The sequence below is a fragment of the Streptopelia decaocto genome (genome assembly GCF_964273445.1).
Source record: "Streptopelia decaocto genome assembly, chromosome: 26".
In the NCBI taxonomy this organism is placed as follows: domain Eukaryota; kingdom Metazoa; phylum Chordata; class Aves; order Columbiformes; family Columbidae; genus Streptopelia; species Streptopelia decaocto.
The window spans coordinates 1,507,644-1,522,491 of record NC_138681.1 but is presented as its reverse complement, the minus strand read 5'-3'; the positions used below and the strand labels follow the sequence as shown (position 1 = coordinate 1,522,491).

At 68.3% G+C, this 14,848-nt stretch overlaps 5 protein-coding genes across 7 annotated transcripts; 1 reads left to right on the top strand and 4 right to left on the bottom strand.

Moving 5' to 3' along the window:
* Positions 1-194: 194 nt before the first annotated feature.
* Positions 195-1,431, bottom strand: UFC1 (ubiquitin-fold modifier conjugating enzyme 1). The gene is made up of 6 exons (XM_082072983.1): positions 1,270-1,431; positions 1,079-1,146; positions 833-896; positions 680-756; positions 514-604; positions 195-391 (listed from the first exon to the last, which is right to left on the bottom strand). Exons 1-6 carry the CDS (start codon positions 1,390-1,392, stop codon positions 320-322), a joined length of 495 nt encoding a protein of 164 aa, XP_081929109.1. The 5' UTR covers positions 1,393-1,431; the 3' UTR covers positions 195-319.
* On the bottom strand, positions 1,410-2,565 carry APOA2 (apolipoprotein A2). 2 transcript variants are annotated; one of them, XM_082072985.1, is made up of 3 exons: positions 2,442-2,552; positions 1,851-2,074; positions 1,410-1,783 (listed from the first exon to the last, which is right to left on the bottom strand). In XM_082072985.1, the coding sequence occupies exons 2-3, from the start codon at positions 2,054-2,056 to the stop codon at positions 1,666-1,668; spliced, it is 324 nt and encodes a 107-aa protein (XP_081929111.1). In that variant the 5' UTR covers positions 2,057-2,074; positions 2,442-2,552; the 3' UTR covers positions 1,410-1,665. The 2 variants fall into 2 exon arrangements, with proteins under 2 accessions (XP_081929111.1, XP_081929110.1); XM_082072984.1 differs by having other exon boundaries at positions 1,418-1,783; positions 1,851-2,565.
* A 739-nt stretch (positions 2,566-3,304) lies between these two features.
* TOMM40L (translocase of outer mitochondrial membrane 40 like) lies at positions 3,305-5,795 on the top strand. 2 transcript variants are annotated; one of them, XM_082073117.1, is made up of 9 exons: positions 3,305-3,591; positions 4,092-4,159; positions 4,247-4,339; positions 4,478-4,579; positions 4,671-4,776; positions 4,852-4,962; positions 5,085-5,161; positions 5,239-5,341; positions 5,411-5,795. In XM_082073117.1, exons 1-9 carry the CDS (start codon positions 3,495-3,497, stop codon positions 5,548-5,550), a joined length of 897 nt encoding a protein of 298 aa, XP_081929243.1. In that variant the 5' UTR covers positions 3,305-3,494; the 3' UTR covers positions 5,551-5,795. The 2 variants fall into 2 exon arrangements, with proteins under 2 accessions (XP_081929243.1, XP_081929242.1); XM_082073116.1 differs by having other exon boundaries at positions 3,403-3,591; positions 4,852-4,974.
* Positions 5,796-5,831: 36 nt separating this feature from the next.
* On the bottom strand, positions 5,832-8,625 carry NR1I3 (nuclear receptor subfamily 1 group I member 3; the record flags this gene model as incomplete). Its single annotated transcript, XM_082073230.1, has 8 exons — positions 5,832-5,961; positions 6,039-6,144; positions 6,213-6,329; positions 6,406-6,551; positions 7,287-7,495; positions 7,575-7,783; positions 8,127-8,257; positions 8,453-8,625. The coding sequence occupies 8 exons, from the start codon at positions 8,623-8,625 to the stop codon at positions 5,832-5,834; spliced, it is 1,221 nt and encodes a 406-aa protein (XP_081929356.1).
* Positions 8,626-11,519: 2,894 nt separating this feature from the next.
* On the bottom strand, positions 11,520-14,035 carry MPZ (myelin protein zero). Its single transcript, XM_082073067.1, has 6 exons — positions 13,924-14,035; positions 13,307-13,473; positions 13,007-13,220; positions 12,784-12,919; positions 12,617-12,677; positions 11,520-12,510 (listed from the first exon to the last, which is right to left on the bottom strand). Exons 1-6 carry the CDS (start codon positions 13,988-13,990, stop codon positions 12,406-12,408), a joined length of 750 nt encoding a protein of 249 aa, XP_081929193.1. The 5' UTR covers positions 13,991-14,035; the 3' UTR covers positions 11,520-12,405.
* Between the last annotated feature and the right edge of the window lie 813 nt (positions 14,036-14,848).

Genomic DNA, 14,848 nt, shown 5'->3' with positions numbered 1-14,848 from the left:
CGGCGTCCGTCTCCCCCCGCCCCCAATCGCTCTTAAAGGGGCCGCCGTGCCCGTTCTTCTTAAAGCGACAGCGTCCCCGAATTCTGTGGCAGTGCGGGGTCGCGCGGGGCGGCGGAACCACTGAAGCCGTGGAGGGGTGGACAGGACCCCCCAGCCCCTCGCCAGGCCCCCCCAGAGCAGCAAGCAAGGGCAAATCCAGGGCTGAACAGTTTATTGGGCAGCAGCAGCAAAGCGAGGGGGGAGGCGGGAGTAGATGGGGAGGCCAGGGGGGACAGCACCCCTCGGGGGGGCAGTACCCCCCAACCTCCTCCCTGTGCGCTCACTTCTCTTTGTGCTGGATGATGCCTTTGGCGACCAGGTCTGGGATTTCCACGGCCAGCCAGGGGCCCAGCTGTGGGGACAGAGGGTGAGTGGCCCCATGGGGACACCCCCCTCAGGTGACAACCCCGCCCCCCGCGGGTGACACCCCCCGCGGACACCACCCCCCGGCCACGGGTGACACCTTGGACTCACCCCCAGCGCCATCAGATGGGCCAAGCCGAATTTGGGCACGTTCCTGGCCCAGAGGGGCTTGAAGTGGTCGCTTAGGCAGATCTTGCCCCCCCTGCGGGGAGGGGGGAACCGTCAGCCCCCAAAGCCCCCCCAGGGGCGGGAACAACCCCGGGACACCCCTCCCAACCTGTACATCTTGGCCGTCTTCCCGTCCAGCTCGGGGATGGCGATCTCTGGGGCAGTGGCGGGATAGGTCACCGGAATCTGGAGGGGGACACGGGGGTCAGCGCCCCCCCCAGCCCCGCGTCCCCCCAGCACCCCCCGTCTCCTCCCCACTCACGTCAAACTCGATGCCGAACTCGTACTTGAGCAGCTCATGGATGTACCAGCACTTCCCGAACCACCTGCAACACACCGGGGAGGCCCGGCCCCCGCCCCGCTCAGTCCCGGGACCCCCGCCCCCCTCAGTCCCGGGACCCCCGCCCCCCTCAGTCCCGGGACCCCCGCCCCCCTCAGTCCCGGGACCCCCCCGACACCGGAGCGCCTGCGGGTCGGGGGGAAGCCCGTCCCGTCCCCGCTCACCCACCGGGTGCCCTCGGCGTTGGACTCCAGGCGGAACCAGTCGTTATCGGCACGTTTGTTGTTCTCCACGTACTGCGGGGGGAGCAGGGGTGAGCGGGGCCGCCCCGAGCCCGCGGACCGGGGGAACCGGGAGGGACCGGGGGAACCGGGAGAGAGGCGGGGAAGCCCAGGGGGCCCGGAGCGGCGGGGCCGCACCTGGATGAGGGCGCGGTACTCCTCCTTCAGCCGCGGCGCCCAGCCCTCCCGGTCCCGCGGCCCCGCCGCCGTTCGCAGCAGCGGCAGCTCCGCCACCGCCCGCCGCGCTGCCTCGTCAGCCATGGTCACCGGAACCCGCCCATTTTTGCTGGGGGCGGAAGTGACGCTTGGAGAGTCACCGAGCCTCCCGCCGCCATCTTGCTTAGGGGCGTAACACACGGGGGCGCCATCTTTACTAGGGGCGCGTGGCGGGCGCGACGCCGTTTCCACGCCTCCATCTTTAGTGCGGGCAGAATTGAGTTTGTCGGGTCTCAGCCCTTATCATGTTCCCCCTCCCCCCCAAAAAAACAGGGACGCAGTGGCGGCTCCAACGCTTTATTGTCGCGGGGTGGGCGCTCAGGGCTTCCCCTCGCCCTTGCCCAGATCCAGCAGGGAAGTGAAGAGCCCCACGAAGTTGCTGCGCAGCTCCTGGGCCAGCGGTGCCAGCTGCTTGTTGGCCCGGTCCAGATATGCCCTGGGGAGAAGCGGCGATGAGGAGGGGTCCGGGGGCAGCTGGGGGTCCCCCCTGTGACCCCCCATACTCGGCCTGGCTGCGCAGCTCCTCCGCCTGCAGCTTCTGGGGCAGCTCCTTGGTCATGAACTCCGAGAGGGTCTGGAACTGGCGGGTGAAGAAGCTGTCGAGGGTGGCGGGAGCCGCGTCCTCGGCCGGGGCCTCGCGCCGCACCAGGGCAGCCTGGAGGCAGCAGGCGCAGAGCAGCAGCAGCAGCGCGGCCAAAAGCGCCTTCATCTCGGCGGGGCGAGAAGGCTGCGGGACGGGTCAGCGGTGGCTCCACCAGCCCCTCCTGTCCCCTTTGTCCTGCCCCTGTTTCCTTGCCCCATCACTGCCCCAGTGTCTCCATCCCACCCATGGAACCTTGGTCTCCCTCCTGCCCCACAGCCCCACCGTCCCGCTCCCAACCCCGTCCCAGCCCCACAGCTTTGCTGGCACCATCCTGTCCCTTCCCACCGCACCCCATAGCAGCTCTGTCCCCATCCTGCCCCATCCCTGCCCCACAGCCCCATCCTGCCCCCCACAACCCCATCCCTGCTGTACAGCCCCCCCTGCCCCACAGTCCCTCCTGCCCCATCCCTGCCCCACAGCCCCATCCTGCCCCACACCGGCTGCTGCTGACCTGGGCAGGACTCTCGGGGTGCAGGGGCTGTGGATCCCCCCTCGGGAGCTGCTTATATCCCCCCGCCAGCCCCCGCCCTGGGGCCCGGGTAAACACGGCGGGGGTAACGGTCACTGCAGGGGACGGCCCCTCCGCAGCCCCACACCCCCGGGCGCTGTCCCTGTGTCCCCAGCGCCCCATGACCCCAGGCAGCATGCAGGTGGTTGGTGACAATGGCTCAGGGATTTGGGCTGGTGGGGGCAGCTGGTGGCTTGTAGCAGCACTAGCACCCCCAGAAAAGCCCCTGGACCCCCACTCTAGTACCACCCTAGCTCCCGGGGGTCCTGGCTTGGTGGGGTCACCCTGGGGGGCTGCACACCCTGGTCACCACCAGCACCCGTGGGGCGAAGGTCACTGCCCACCTTATCGCTGACCCTCGGCCGCCAACGTGACGCTGTGACTCAGCGCGGGGCGGGGGGGGACCCTGGGGACACCCCGCTGCTGTTTGGGGACAAACGGCCAAAGGGCACCTGGGCAGCACCGAGGGCAAAAATTCTTTGTCCCCTGGGTCACTGGTGGGGCCACCGGGGTCTGAGTCCCTGCCCAGAGCAGCCCCTTCCAGAAAAGCTGCTGGTGGTGGCAGCAGGGACAGGGGGGACAGGGAGGGGGACGTGGGGCAAGAAGAGGACATCGGCAGGGGACACAGCGGGGACACGGGTGGGAATTGGGTCACAGCCAGGGGGACCCGGGGGTGCAGGGAGGGACACAGAGGGGACACGAAGGGGACAGGACACGGAGGGGGTGGAGGACAGAAGATGGGGGCACACGGGAACAGAGGAGATCGGGACAAGGGACACGCGTGGGGACACACGCGGGGTCCGGCGAGCGCAGTCGGGGAGGCCCCGCCCCCGCCGGCCCAGCCAATGGGTGCCGAGCGCTGCCCGCACCCAACATGGCGGCGGCCTCGGGCGGGCGCGGCCCCGCGAAGCCGCTTCCGGCGGCGGCGCCCGGGCCCGTGATGGCGGCGGGCAGCGGGGCCGGGGGGGGCGGGCGGCCATAGCGCCGGGCCGGGCCATGGGCAACGCGCTGGGCCCCGCCGGGCCGGCCCCGCGCCGGGGCGAGCCGCTCGGCAGCCCCGGCAGCTTCGACGAGCTGCACCGGCAATGCAAAGGTGCGGCCGGGGGGACCGGCGGGACACCGGGGCTGGGGGACATCCAGACCAGGGGACATCGGGACCGGGGGGACACCGGGACTAGGGGACATATAGACCGGGGGACGTCGGGACCGGGAGGACACCGGGGCTGGGGGACATCGGAACAGGGGGACATCCGAACCGGGGGGGGCATCGGGGCAGGGGGACATCGGGACCGGGGGGCGCTGGGACCGGGGGACATTGGGACTGGGGGACATGGGAACCGGGGGGCAATGGGACCTGGGGACACCCCCGGTGGCCCCGGCAGCTTTAGAGGCTCCCGGTGGCGCTGGGGGACGGGCTGGGACTGGGGTGACAAGGGGGGGTCTGGGAGAGGTGGGGGGACACTGGGGAGGACAGCAGGTGACACGGGGGGTGGCAGCAGGTGGCACCGGGGTGGCCGCAGGTGACACGGGGGGTGGCAGCAGGTGACATGGGGGGTGGCAGCGCTGTCCCCGCTCAGCCCCCCTCTCCCGCAGAGGTTTTCCCGCAGCAGATGGAGGGGGTGAAGCTGATCGTCACCAAGACCCTGAGCAGCCACTTCCAGGTCAGGAGGGGGGGACACGGGGACCTTGTGCTGCAGGGGGTGGCCGCTGCCACCCCCCTGGTCCCCACTGATGTGCCGTCCCCGCAGGTGACACACACGGTTCACATGAGCACCCTGGGCGCCTCCAGCTACCACTTCAACGCCACCTTCGTGGGCGACCGGCAGCTCAGCCCCACCGAGGTGAGGTGGCCCGGGGACACTGGGTGGCCCTGGGACACTGGGTGGCCCCAGAATGGCTGCGAGGCCACCAAGAGTTGTCCTGGGGTGAGGGGCTCCAGGGGGACGGGGTGTCCCCAGCTGACCCCCCTGTGTCCCCAGGCCTTCCCCACGCTGGTTGGGGACATGGACAACAGCGGCAGCCTCAACGCCCAAGTGCTGCAGCTGGTGGCCGAGCGCATCCGCACCAAAGCCGTCTTCCAGGTGGGACCGGGCGGGAGGGGACCCCGGGTTGGGGGGGTGTCCCCCCACCCCGGGCGGTGACAGGACCCCCGCGGCGCCTGTCCCCTCGCAGACACACCAGGCCAAGTTCGTGACGTGGCAGTTTGACGGCGAGTACCGGGGGGACGACTGCACGGCCACCCTCACGCTGGGCAACCCCGACATCCTCGGCGAGTCCGGTGAGCGGGGTGTCCCCCCCATGTCCCCCCCGGGGTGCAAAGAGACGGGCGCTGAGCGCCGTGCTGTCCCCACAGTCATCCTGGTGGCCCATTTCCTGCAGAGCGTCACCCCCCGCCTGGTGCTGGGGGGGGAGATGGTTTATCACCGGCGCCCGGGGGAGGAAGGAGCCATCCTGACGCTGGCGGGCAAGTACACGGGTACGCGGGGCGGCCGTGGGGACAGGGACACGGCCCGGGGGTCCCCGCCGATGTGCTGACCCCGGGGGGCACCCCGACCGCCCTCGCCCTCCGCTCGGCTTCTCTTCCAGCTCTCAAGTGGGTGGCGACGCTGAACGTGGGGTACGGGGGGGCCCACGCCAGCTACTACCACCGAGCCAACGAGCAGGTGAGTGTCCCCCGCCTGTCCCTGTCCCCACGTGTCCCTGGCTCCCCACGGGGTCTCACGTTTGTGTCCCCCCCCAGGTGCAGGTGGGGGTGGAGCTGGAGGCAAACACGCGGCTGCAAGACACGACCTTCGCTTTTGGCTACCAGCTCAACCTGCCGCGGGCCAACATGGTCTTCAGAGGTGAGCGGGGAGCCGGCGCCCACCGCCCCGGCGCTCGCCACCCCCCCGCGCTCACCATCCCCCCCGCAGGGCTCGTGGACAGTAACTGGAGCGTCGGGGGGGTGCTGGAGAAGAAGCTGCCCCCCCTGCCCGTCACCCTGGCTCTGGGCGCCTTCCTCAACCACTGGAAGAACCGTTTCCACTGCGGCTTCAGCGTCATCGTGGGCTGAGCGGCCGCGGGTGTCACCGTCCTGCTCAGGGAGCCGCCGCAGGGACACCGGGGGAGCCCGCGGATGGGGGGCCCGGTCCTTGGCGGCCGGGGGACACTGTGTGACAGCGCGTGGTGGCCGTTAGCACCCCAGGGCTGAGGAGTGGACGCTGTGTGGGTCTGGGGGCTCCGGCGCCACGTCCCTCCGCTCCCTCCCGCGGCACAGGGACCCGCGGAGCCTGGAAAAATAAAGGAGCTTTACTTGTCCCCGTGGTGTGCGGTGGCAGCGGCGGGGGGGGCTCGTTAGCTGATGATCTCGGAGAGCAGCGGCGTCATGGAGGTCAGGTCGCTGATGTGCAGCATCTGCCGCAAGCTGTCCACCTTCAGCGTCTGCAGCTCCGTCAGCAGCAGCAGCAGCTTCGCGTAGGCAAACCTGTGGGGGGAAGCGTTTGGTGACGGTCCCCGCAGCGTGGGGACCGTGGTTGTGTCACCCCCCCGCCCGGCACGTACCGGCCCTCGGGCATGGGGTGCTGCTGGTCCATGTAGCTCTTGAGCGTCAGCGCCGTCTTCTCCTGGAACTGGTCGACGACGTCGCGCTGGGTGATGCTGGCGTGGTCTGGGGACAGCGGGGGGGTGACGGAGTGGCCGAGGGGACACCCCCACCGCAGCCCCCGCGGTGCCCACCTGGCGAGAAGAGCAGCATGGCCTGGACCAGCACGTACTCCACCTCGTGCAGCTGCAGCTTCTTCAGGTTGATGTGGAACTTGAGCATTGACTCCACGTGGAGCTGCTCGAAGCCGGCTGGGGGGGCGCAGCGGTGAGGGGGGGACAGGGACACCGCTGTCCCTCCCCACCCGGTGCCAGCGCGTCCCCTCACCCAGCATGGCGTCCTTGATGGTGTAGCAGTGTGGCCCACAATCCCAAGCCTTGGTCTCGGTGTTGAACACCGTGTTGAACTGGATCACCGAGATCTCCAGGCTGGACCCTTTCAGCAGCGAGATCTGGTCCTCGATGGGCAAACCCCTGCGGGGGGGTGACATGGGGGCGTTAGGGGTGGGGGCAGAGGGGTGTTCTGCCCCGACACCCCCATGGTGGTTTAACCCGAGCTGGCAATGCAGCCACTCGCTCAGTCCAATAGGGGAGAGAACCCAAAGGGAAGGGAGGAACTGGATTGAGATGAACACAGTTGAATAAAATAGCAAAGTACTAATACGCTACTAGTAAATATATATATATAATAGAAATAAAAGGTAGTCAAGGCAATTCCTCATGAACACGCTGAGCAGCCAGTCCCAGGAAACGGCCCCTGGTCCCACAGCCCATCCCAGAGAGAGAAAAGAGGGAAAGAGGCAGAAAAGCCCAGAGGCCTCTGCAGAATGGCAAAAGACCCAACTAAACGTCCCGACCAAAACTCCCCCGAATGCACCAAAAAGAGCAAAGAGAAGAGAGAGCCGGAAACTGGAAGGCCCCACTCTTAAATAATTAGCATGACACTAATTGGCTGGAATACTCTTATTGATAAATGTGGGTGTCAGTCCAGCTCTGTCCGTCCATCCCCTTCCTCGCTGCCTCACCCCTGTGGGCAGAGCTCAGAGTGTCCTTGGCTCTCAGAGCAGAGCAATTCAACACATTAACTGTGCTGGGCTGGGATCTCTTGCTCTCAGACTAAGTCCAAATAACGAGCGATGGAAAAGGAAGGTTTGTAACTGCATGAGGAAAATTAACCCGTTTTTAGTTAACCCAGCGCACCCCGCAGACCTGAACACCGGGATCTCCTTGGCGAAGTTGATGATCTGCTGGATCATGAAGGTGCTGAGGTCGGCGAAGTGGGGCAGCATGGAGAAGACGTCGGGCAGCACGTCCTCATCCGGACAGGCCACCCGCGGGGACAACGGCCACTCAGTGGGGACACCCGGCTGCGTCGGGCTCTGCGGCTGCGAGCTGGGCAGGTAGAGGCGCACGGCGGGCTGCGTTGGTGACACCGGGGTCAGCGCTGCGCTGCGGCACCCGGGGGGCCGGCCGTGTCCCCGGTGGGTCCCTGCTCACCCAGTAATGCGTGAACTGGGAGAAGCTGGGGTCGAAGGTGCGCTGGTGGGCTGCCATGAGCATGGCGATGAGCTCCCGCTGCTCCGCTGTCACCTCCACTGTCACCTCCGCTGTCACCTCCGCTGTCACCGTCACCTCCCCCGGCTGCTCTCGCCGCCGCCGGCCCCGCAGCGCCCGCCGCAGCCGCAGAGCCTCCTCGGACATGATCACTGCCACCCGCCGCCACCGTCACCGCGGGACGAGTCACAGCCCCGCGCTGCGCGGAGCCACCGCTGCCCTGCAGTCCCCTCTGCCCCCTGTCCCTTGCTGTCACTTCTACGCCCCTGTCCCTTGCTGCCCCGTCCCCTCTGCCCCCACGTCCTCCCATGCCACCCCACCCACGCTGGTCTTCTCTGTCCCATGTCCCCCCAGATTGTCACCTCCAGGTCTCCATCACCCCCTTTCCCACGTGTCCTCCCACCCAGGTTCCCTCTGCTCCATGTCCCCTTCTTCCCCTTGTGTCGCCCCGTCCCCTGTCCCCCCGTTTCCCTGTCCCCGTGTCACCGCACTCACTGTCCTTCCGCATGCCCACGTCCAGGCACTTCTGGAGGCGACAGGCCTGGCACTGCCGCCGCTTGGCCTTGGTGATGGGGCAGCTCCGGGAGAAGGGGCAGGTGAAGCGGACGCCCTTGTTGATGGAGCGCCTGGGGGGACACGAGGCCACGGACTGTCACTGCGTGTCCCCAGGGCGGGCAGAGGAGCAGCACCTTATCCCACCCTGTCCTGGCCCGTCTCAACCCATCTTGTCCTGTCCCATCCTGTCCCCGCTGTCCCATCCCACTCCATCCCCTGCCACCCACCCTGTGTCACCCCTGCCCCCCCGCGGTGGCACCCCCCACCTGAAGAAGCCTTTGCAGCCCTCGCAGGTCATGACATGGAAGTGGTAGCCATTGGCGCGGTCCCCGCACACGGCGCAGACCTTCTCCTCCTCGGGCTCCGCGTCCTTCCCCCCGGGGACAATGGGGAGCGGCAGCGGGCACGGGCTGCTCTCCACATCCGAGGGGCTCAACATGACGGGTGACAGTGCCCGGAGCAGGGGGACGGCAGTGCCCAGCGGTGCCGGTACCCGGGAGCTGGTGCCCACCACTGCAGCTGTGCCCGGTGGTCAGTGCCACCAGCGAGGGGCCACCCGCCCTCACGTGTCCCTGTCACCTCCCAGCTGGAGCCCTGTGGAGTTTGAACCTTGAACTTGGGCGAGGTGGCAGCAGGCGGGGACAGGCGGTGTGGGAGGGACGGTGGGGACAGGCGGGGACGGGACAGACACGGGGACGGGCAGGGATGGGACAGACATGGTGACAGTCAGGGGTGGGACGGACATGGGGACAGGTGGGGACACGGCAGACACAGGGACAGTCAGGGATGGGACAGACATGGGGACAATCAGGGATGGGACGGACATGGGGACAGTCAGGGGTGGGACGGACACGGGGACAGGTGGGGACACGGCAGACACAGGGACAGTCAGGGATGGGACAGACATGGGGACAATCAGGGATGGGACGGACATGGGGACAGGCAGGGGGACATGTCGATGCCGGGGACAGTGTTTGGGGTGCCAGAGCCCGGAGGAGATGGCGACATGGCGATGGCCATCCTGCCACCAACCACCGCGGGGAGGTGCCACCGGTGTCCCCAACCCAGGACCCCCGGGTGTCACCCCCCACCTTTGGATGGCGGCAGCTGGGGGGTGACAACGGCCACGACCTCCCGGACCCCCAGGTCCCCCCGGTTCCCGCTCGGTGGGGCGTCGAGATTCGTCGCGGGGGGGGTTGACACATGCGGGGGGGCGGGTCCCCTCTCGGACCCGCCCCCCGCGTCTCATTGGCTGTTCGCGGCTGTCACTCAACCGCGCCCCTTCAAAGGGGCCGCGGCGTTCGGGGCCCCGCTCACCGGGAGCGGCGGCGGCACCGGAGCGGCGATGAGCGAGGTGAGGGACGAGACGAGGGCTTTCCCATTTTCCCCTCGTTTCTAGCCAAAAGGGAGAGGAGGGAACGGCGGTGATGCTGTGCCTGGAGTGGGGGGGACCCCGGAGGTTCGTGGGGGTCCCGGTAAAACGGAGCCCGTTCCCCGCGGTGCGGGTTTGCTGCCCCGTGTCACCCCCGGGCACCCCCTTCTCTTCCGCAGCGCAGCCACCATGAGTCCCCCCCCGCGGCGGAGGCCCCCGGCGGGCAGGAGGAAGGTGAGGATGCCCGGTACCGGCGGCTGCACCCTCGGGGTGCCCTGTCACCGGTGCCACCTCTGTCCCTGTGTCCCTCTGGGACCCCGCTGGCTGTTCCCGTCCCCGGAGTGTCCAGGATCTGTGTCCCCACCATGGTGGGGGTGACACCTGGATGGATTTGGGGACACGCTCTGCCTTTTCCCCGTCCCTGGGGGGTGACCCTGGGTGTCCCCTGGGTGTCCCGGGGTGAGTTTGGGGGTGGCAGGCTGTAACCAGGGCAATCCCCATCCTGTGTGTGTCCCCCCCCAGCCAAAGCCTGCGACCCCAAGAAGGTGGAGGAGGAGGAGGAGGAGATCGACATCGACCTGAGCGCACCCGAGACGGAAAAAGCCGCGCTCGCCATCCAGGGCAAATTCCGCCGCTTCCAGAAGCGCAAGAAGGAGTCGGGACCCTGAGGGGCTGCGGGGTCCCGGGTCCCCCCCCACAGCCCCATCCTGAGCTCCGCCGCACCGGGGGGGCAGCGAGCGGGGCCGGGGGGGCTCAGCCCGTCCCTCGCCCACCCCGGGTGCAGCTGGGGGGTCGATGTGGGGGGGACAGCACCGAGTCCTGTGTCCGCCGGAGGGGAGGTGGCCCTTGGGCGAGGGGCTGGCGCGCAATCGCCTTTTACCCGGGGCGGTTCCGATTTTCCTGTCCCTGGGCTTGGGGGGGGACACACACACTCACCGGTGTCCCCTGAGCGGGGGGAGCTCCTGTCCCATCCCGGGGGGTGCGACACGGCGGGAGGGACTTGCTGCAGCCCACCAGGGCTCCCCATCTTCGCACCGCTCCCTCCCCACATTCCTGTCATTGTCACCGTCCTCTCGCCCGGCGGGGGGCGGGGGGGGGCGGATTTTAGCATGTGCAAAGAATAAAACATCGGGGAAGAGGAGCCGGGCTGGTGTGTGGTCTGTGCAGGGGGGGGTGTGGAGATTGTCCCCCAGCTGGTGACACCCCCCGAGTCCCCGTTCTCTGGGGGAATGGGGTGCAGCCGGTCCCTGGGGCGGCTGTCCCCACTTGGGGGGTGGGGGGCACAGGCAGGTGTGTCCCTGAGCTGTGGGTGGCGCTTTGGGAACGGCTTCACCCCCCCGCCACCCGCGGTCTCCCATCACCCTCAAATTTGGATGTTTTCCCCTAAAATTCTGCCCAGAGTCGCGGCCTCGGCACCACCGCGAGAAATGGGGGGGGGGGAGGGTTTAAAATGAGCCATTTGGGGGGGTTCTCCGTGCTCAGACGCGAAAAGCTGCCCCGTACCACGAGGTAACTGGGGACACAGGGACCCGGCGTGGAGCCGCGATGGCAGAAATAGCTCCTGGAAAGAAAAACAGCGTCCGTGGCCAAGGGACACGCAGGGCCCAGGGGACACCCCGGGTGGGGGCTCGGCCCCCGCTCGCTTTGCAGACTTATTAGGGAAAAGACAATTATAGCCCCGGGGGCAGCGCGGGGACCCCTCGTGGGCTCAAGGTCAAGGGTGGTGAGCGTTAATTGACTCAAACGCTTGATGGGACGAGGTGGGTGGTCCCGGGGTGGGTCGCAGCCATGATCCATCACCTCACCCCTGGGGAAACTGAGGCACAACGGCAGCGCTGCCCTTTTCTCTATGGGAGCTGGAGACCCTCCGTGCGATGAGTTCGCAAGTGCTCAGCACCCACCCCCCCCGCACCCCCGGACACCCCCGGACACCCCCACTTCGAGCCGGGGTGACACTGAGCTCCTGGAGATGTCAGTTTTATTAACGGTGCCGTGGGGACACGGACGGGACATAGAAAAACGGACACCGGGTGACGGGCACCGGGTGATGGGCACCGGGTGATGGGCACCGGGGGTCCCCCAGCCGGGCCGCAGCTTCTCCTCCTCCACGAGGCTCCGGTCGACGTGGGGGGGGGCGGGGGTTACGGGGCGGGAGGGTTAATGGGGGACGGGAGGGGGACGGAGGGGACGGGGCGAGGGGCCACCCCATGACGTCATTTGGGCTCGGTCGTGGGGAGAGACGAGAAAACGGCCAGAAAAGGAGCAACGACGTGGGCAGAGAAAAACCCTCCCGGAGATTGGGTTTGGGGGGGGGGGGGGGACACTAGGAAGGGACGGGGGCAGCTCGGTCCCACGGGGACCCTGTAGGTCCCTGGGGAGGGGGGACCGAGGCAGCTTGTGGGGGGGGGGGGCAGACTCAAAATTCAGTGTTTGCATCTTCAAACAGAAAAATTACATCAGAGCCCGGGGCTGGGCAGGGCAGCGGTTGCGCAGAGGAAGGTACCGACCGAGGGGCTTCGGGACGGGGCGGGGGGACACCGGGGTGTCCCCGAGGTGGGGGGGACACGGGGCGAGGACCACACCCCGCTCCTCGCCGTGTCCCCCACCCCGGGGCGGCTACTTCCCGGAGCCGGGGGGGGCCGCACCCCGTCATGTCTCGGCGTTGGGCTTGATGATGTTCATCAGGGCGCTCTTGAGGCTGCCCCTGCTGGGGGAGCGGACGGCGGGCGGGGGGCGCGCAGCCTCGGGGGCCTCCCCCCGCAGCTCCATCTCGATGGTCATGACGACTTTGGGGGGCCGGGGGGCCCCGGCGGCCGCCCCCGCGGTACCTTCCCTGCCCGCTAACCGCTATTTCTTATCCTTGCGGGAGTCCCCGGGGGCTCCCTTGGGTTTCTTCTCGCTGGGCGCTTTGGTGCCGCGGCTGTGGTCCAGCATGGCGTAGAGCACCGGTGCCTGTGGGATGGGGCGGCATCGGCACCGCGGTGCCCCCCGCAGCCTCTCCTCCCACCCCAAAAAGCAGGAGAGGGGTTCACCCCCCTCCCCAACCCCTCATACTCACCTGCCGGCTGCGCTTGGACGCGTCCTTGGCCGATCGCTGCAGCTTCCCCTTCTCCATGGCGCTAAAATTGGGGCGGAAAGGAGAAAATGCAGCTCGGAAACACCGACCCCTCGCTGGTTCAGCCCCGTTTTGGGGTGTTTTTGGCCCCGATGGGGTGGGGGTCTCACCTCAGCCGTCGCTGCAGGGCCACCTGCCGCCGCAGCCAGCAGTAGCGGATGAGATAGACCAGGGCCACGACCACGGCCACCAGCAGCAGCGCCCCGCCGATGATGGAGCCCAGCACCACACCATAGCGGGTGGGCACTGCGGGGACACCAGCACCCGCTCAGCCCCCTGCCCGCGGTGGGGAAACTGAGGCAGGGGAGGGGGAGCGCCCGCACCGTCCCGTACCTTTCTCGAAGACGTAGAGCGTGACCTGGGAGGACTTGCCCACGATGTCGGGCGGGTTCTTGACGTCGCAGGTGAAGGTGCCGTTGTCGGTGTAGTCCAGGTTGTGGATGACGATGGAGCCGTCCTTGCGGCGGGGGTTGCCCACCCACTCCATCCGCTCCTTGAAGGTGCCCACGTCATCGATGTAGGGCTGGCCCTTGGCATAGTGGAATATCTAGCGACAGGGACAGACAGATGGACATCGGGGTGACAGCGGCTCCAGGGACACCAGGCCCCCCCCGCAGAGGAGCAGGCGCTTACGGAGATGCTGTCACGGGTGCCCTCAGCCTGGAAGTGCCAGGTGATGGAGATGTCCTCAGAGATCCACTCGCTGGACCAGAAGCTGCAGGAGAGGGTGACGGGGGAGCCCACGGTGCCGTAAACCTCCCGCTGTGTGTACACGTGGATGGAGGATGTCGGGGACGGCCCTGCCGGGGGGACAAACCCGTCAGCCCCATGGGGACCCTGGCACACCCCCACACCAACCCTGTGTTGCCACCAAAGGGCTTTTGGTGGCCTTGGAGAAAACACAAGGGCTGGGGGGGGACAGTGGCTCCTTGTGCCACCACACGGACCCTCCTTCCCGGTGTCCCCACGGGGACCATGTCCCAGTGCCAGCGTCACCTGGGGACCACAGCAGGGTCCAGCACCCTCTCCTGTCCCTAAGGAGGTGGGTGATGCTGGGACCCTCCTTGCAGCCAGGTGACAGGGACACGGCAGCAGACACATCCCCGCAGCATCACCACCATGGGTGACAGTCCCAAAAGTAGGTGGCCACCAGCCCCAGGGTCACCTCCCGGGGGTCTGGAGCCTCCCGGTCCCCCCCCAGCACCCCCGATTTGAGGATGAGCAGCCCCAGTTCCCCGTCCCCAGTTTACCCAGCACCGCCAGCAGCCCGGCGAGGAGGAGGAGGAGGCACCCGCTGCCCTCGGCACCCTGCGACATGGTGGCTGCTGTCACCGGCCGGTCCGAGCCGCATGGAGGGCTGAGCGACGGGCCGGAGGGTGCCGGGGGCCGGGGGCCGAGGTTTAAGAGCCGGCGGCACCGGGCGATGCCCGCGGAGCCGCGGCCTCGGGCCAATGGGCGCCGGGCAGGTGGGGGCACCGGGGGCACCGGGCAGCCGGGGCTCAAAGGGGACATTGAGTGTGGCCATGGGCGAGCAGGGGGGCGCGGGCGGGGGGCCGGGACACAGCGCCCTTTGTGCGGCCGCATTCCCGCCGCGGCGGGGGCGGCTCGGCAGGAATGCGGCCGGAGCCGGAGCGCACCGGAGCGCGGGAACGGGGGGTCCCGGGGACGGACCCCGGTGTGTCCCCTCCTGTCCTGATGCCACCGCTGTGTCCCCTCCGGTCCCGATGCCACCGCTGTGTCCCCTCCCGTCCTCGTGCCACCGATATGTCCCCTCCCGTCCTGAAGCCACCGCTGTGTCCCCTCCGGTCCTGGGGCCACCGCTGTGTCCCCTCCCGTCCCGGTGCCACCGCTGTGTCCCCTCCCGTCCTGGGGCCACCGCTGTGTCCCCTCTTGTCTTGATGCCACCGGTGTGTCCCGTCCCGGTGCCACCGATGTGTCCCCTCCGCGGGTTTTTCACCCCGAGGACAAGAACGGGAGATTGTTCTGCTTCAACTCCCTCCACCGGCCAGAGGGTCCCGGGGAGCCCCGTCCTGCTGCCCCCGGAGAACCGGGCAGTGCCGGGGGGGCGGGTAACGGGAACCCCCGGCGGAGGCGCTTAACGGGCATCCCCGGGGCGGGGGGGTAACGGGCAGTTGTGGTGATAACGGGCATCCCCGGGGAGGTAACGGGCAGTTG

What these genes read in the sequence shown, in the direction of transcription:
- UFC1 (XM_082072983.1), bottom strand. Translation starts at nt 1,392, where the DNA reads ATGGCTGACGAGGCAGCGCGGCGGGCGGTGGCGGAGCTGCCGCTGCTG. An exon ending in TCCAACGCCGAGGGCACCCG is followed by an intron (nt 897 to 1,078) that starts GTGGGTGAGCGG and finishes GGTGTGTTGCAG; the next exon opens with GTGGTTCGGGAAGTGCTGGT. An exon ending in CCCATCTGATGGCGCTGGGG is followed by an intron (nt 392 to 513) that starts GTGAGTCCAAGG and finishes CTGTCCCCACAG; the next exon opens with CTGGGCCCCTGGCTGGCCGT.
- APOA2 (XM_082072984.1), bottom strand. Translation starts at nt 2,056, where the DNA reads ATGAAGGCGCTTTTGGCCGCGCTGCTGCTGCTGCTCTGCGCCTGCTGC. An exon ending in GAGCTGCGCAGCCAGGCCGA is followed by an intron (nt 1,784 to 1,850) that starts GTATGGGGGGTC and finishes GCTTCTCCCCAG; the next exon opens with GGCATATCTGGACCGGGCCA.
- TOMM40L (XM_082073116.1), top strand. Translation starts at nt 3,495, where the DNA reads ATGGGCAACGCGCTGGGCCCCGCCGGGCCGGCCCCGCGCCGGGGCGAG. An exon ending in GGCAGCTCAGCCCCACCGAG is followed by an intron (nt 4,340 to 4,477) that starts GTGAGGTGGCCC and finishes CTGTGTCCCCAG; the next exon opens with GCCTTCCCCACGCTGGTTGG. An exon ending in GCTGGCGGGCAAGTACACGG is followed by an intron (nt 4,975 to 5,084) that starts GTACGCGGGGCG and finishes CTTCTCTTCCAG; the next exon opens with CTCTCAAGTGGGTGGCGACG.
- MPZ (XM_082073067.1), bottom strand. Translation starts at nt 13,990, where the DNA reads ATGTCGCAGGGTGCCGAGGGCAGCGGGTGCCTCCTCCTCCTCCTCGCC. An exon ending in GCACCCGTGACAGCATCTCC is followed by an intron (nt 13,221 to 13,306) that starts GTAAGCGCCTGC and finishes CCCTGTCGCTAG; the next exon opens with ATATTCCACTATGCCAAGGG. An exon ending in CGTCCAAGCGCAGCCGGCAG is followed by an intron (nt 12,511 to 12,616) that starts GTGAGTATGAGG and finishes CCCATCCCACAG; the next exon opens with GCACCGGTGCTCTACGCCAT.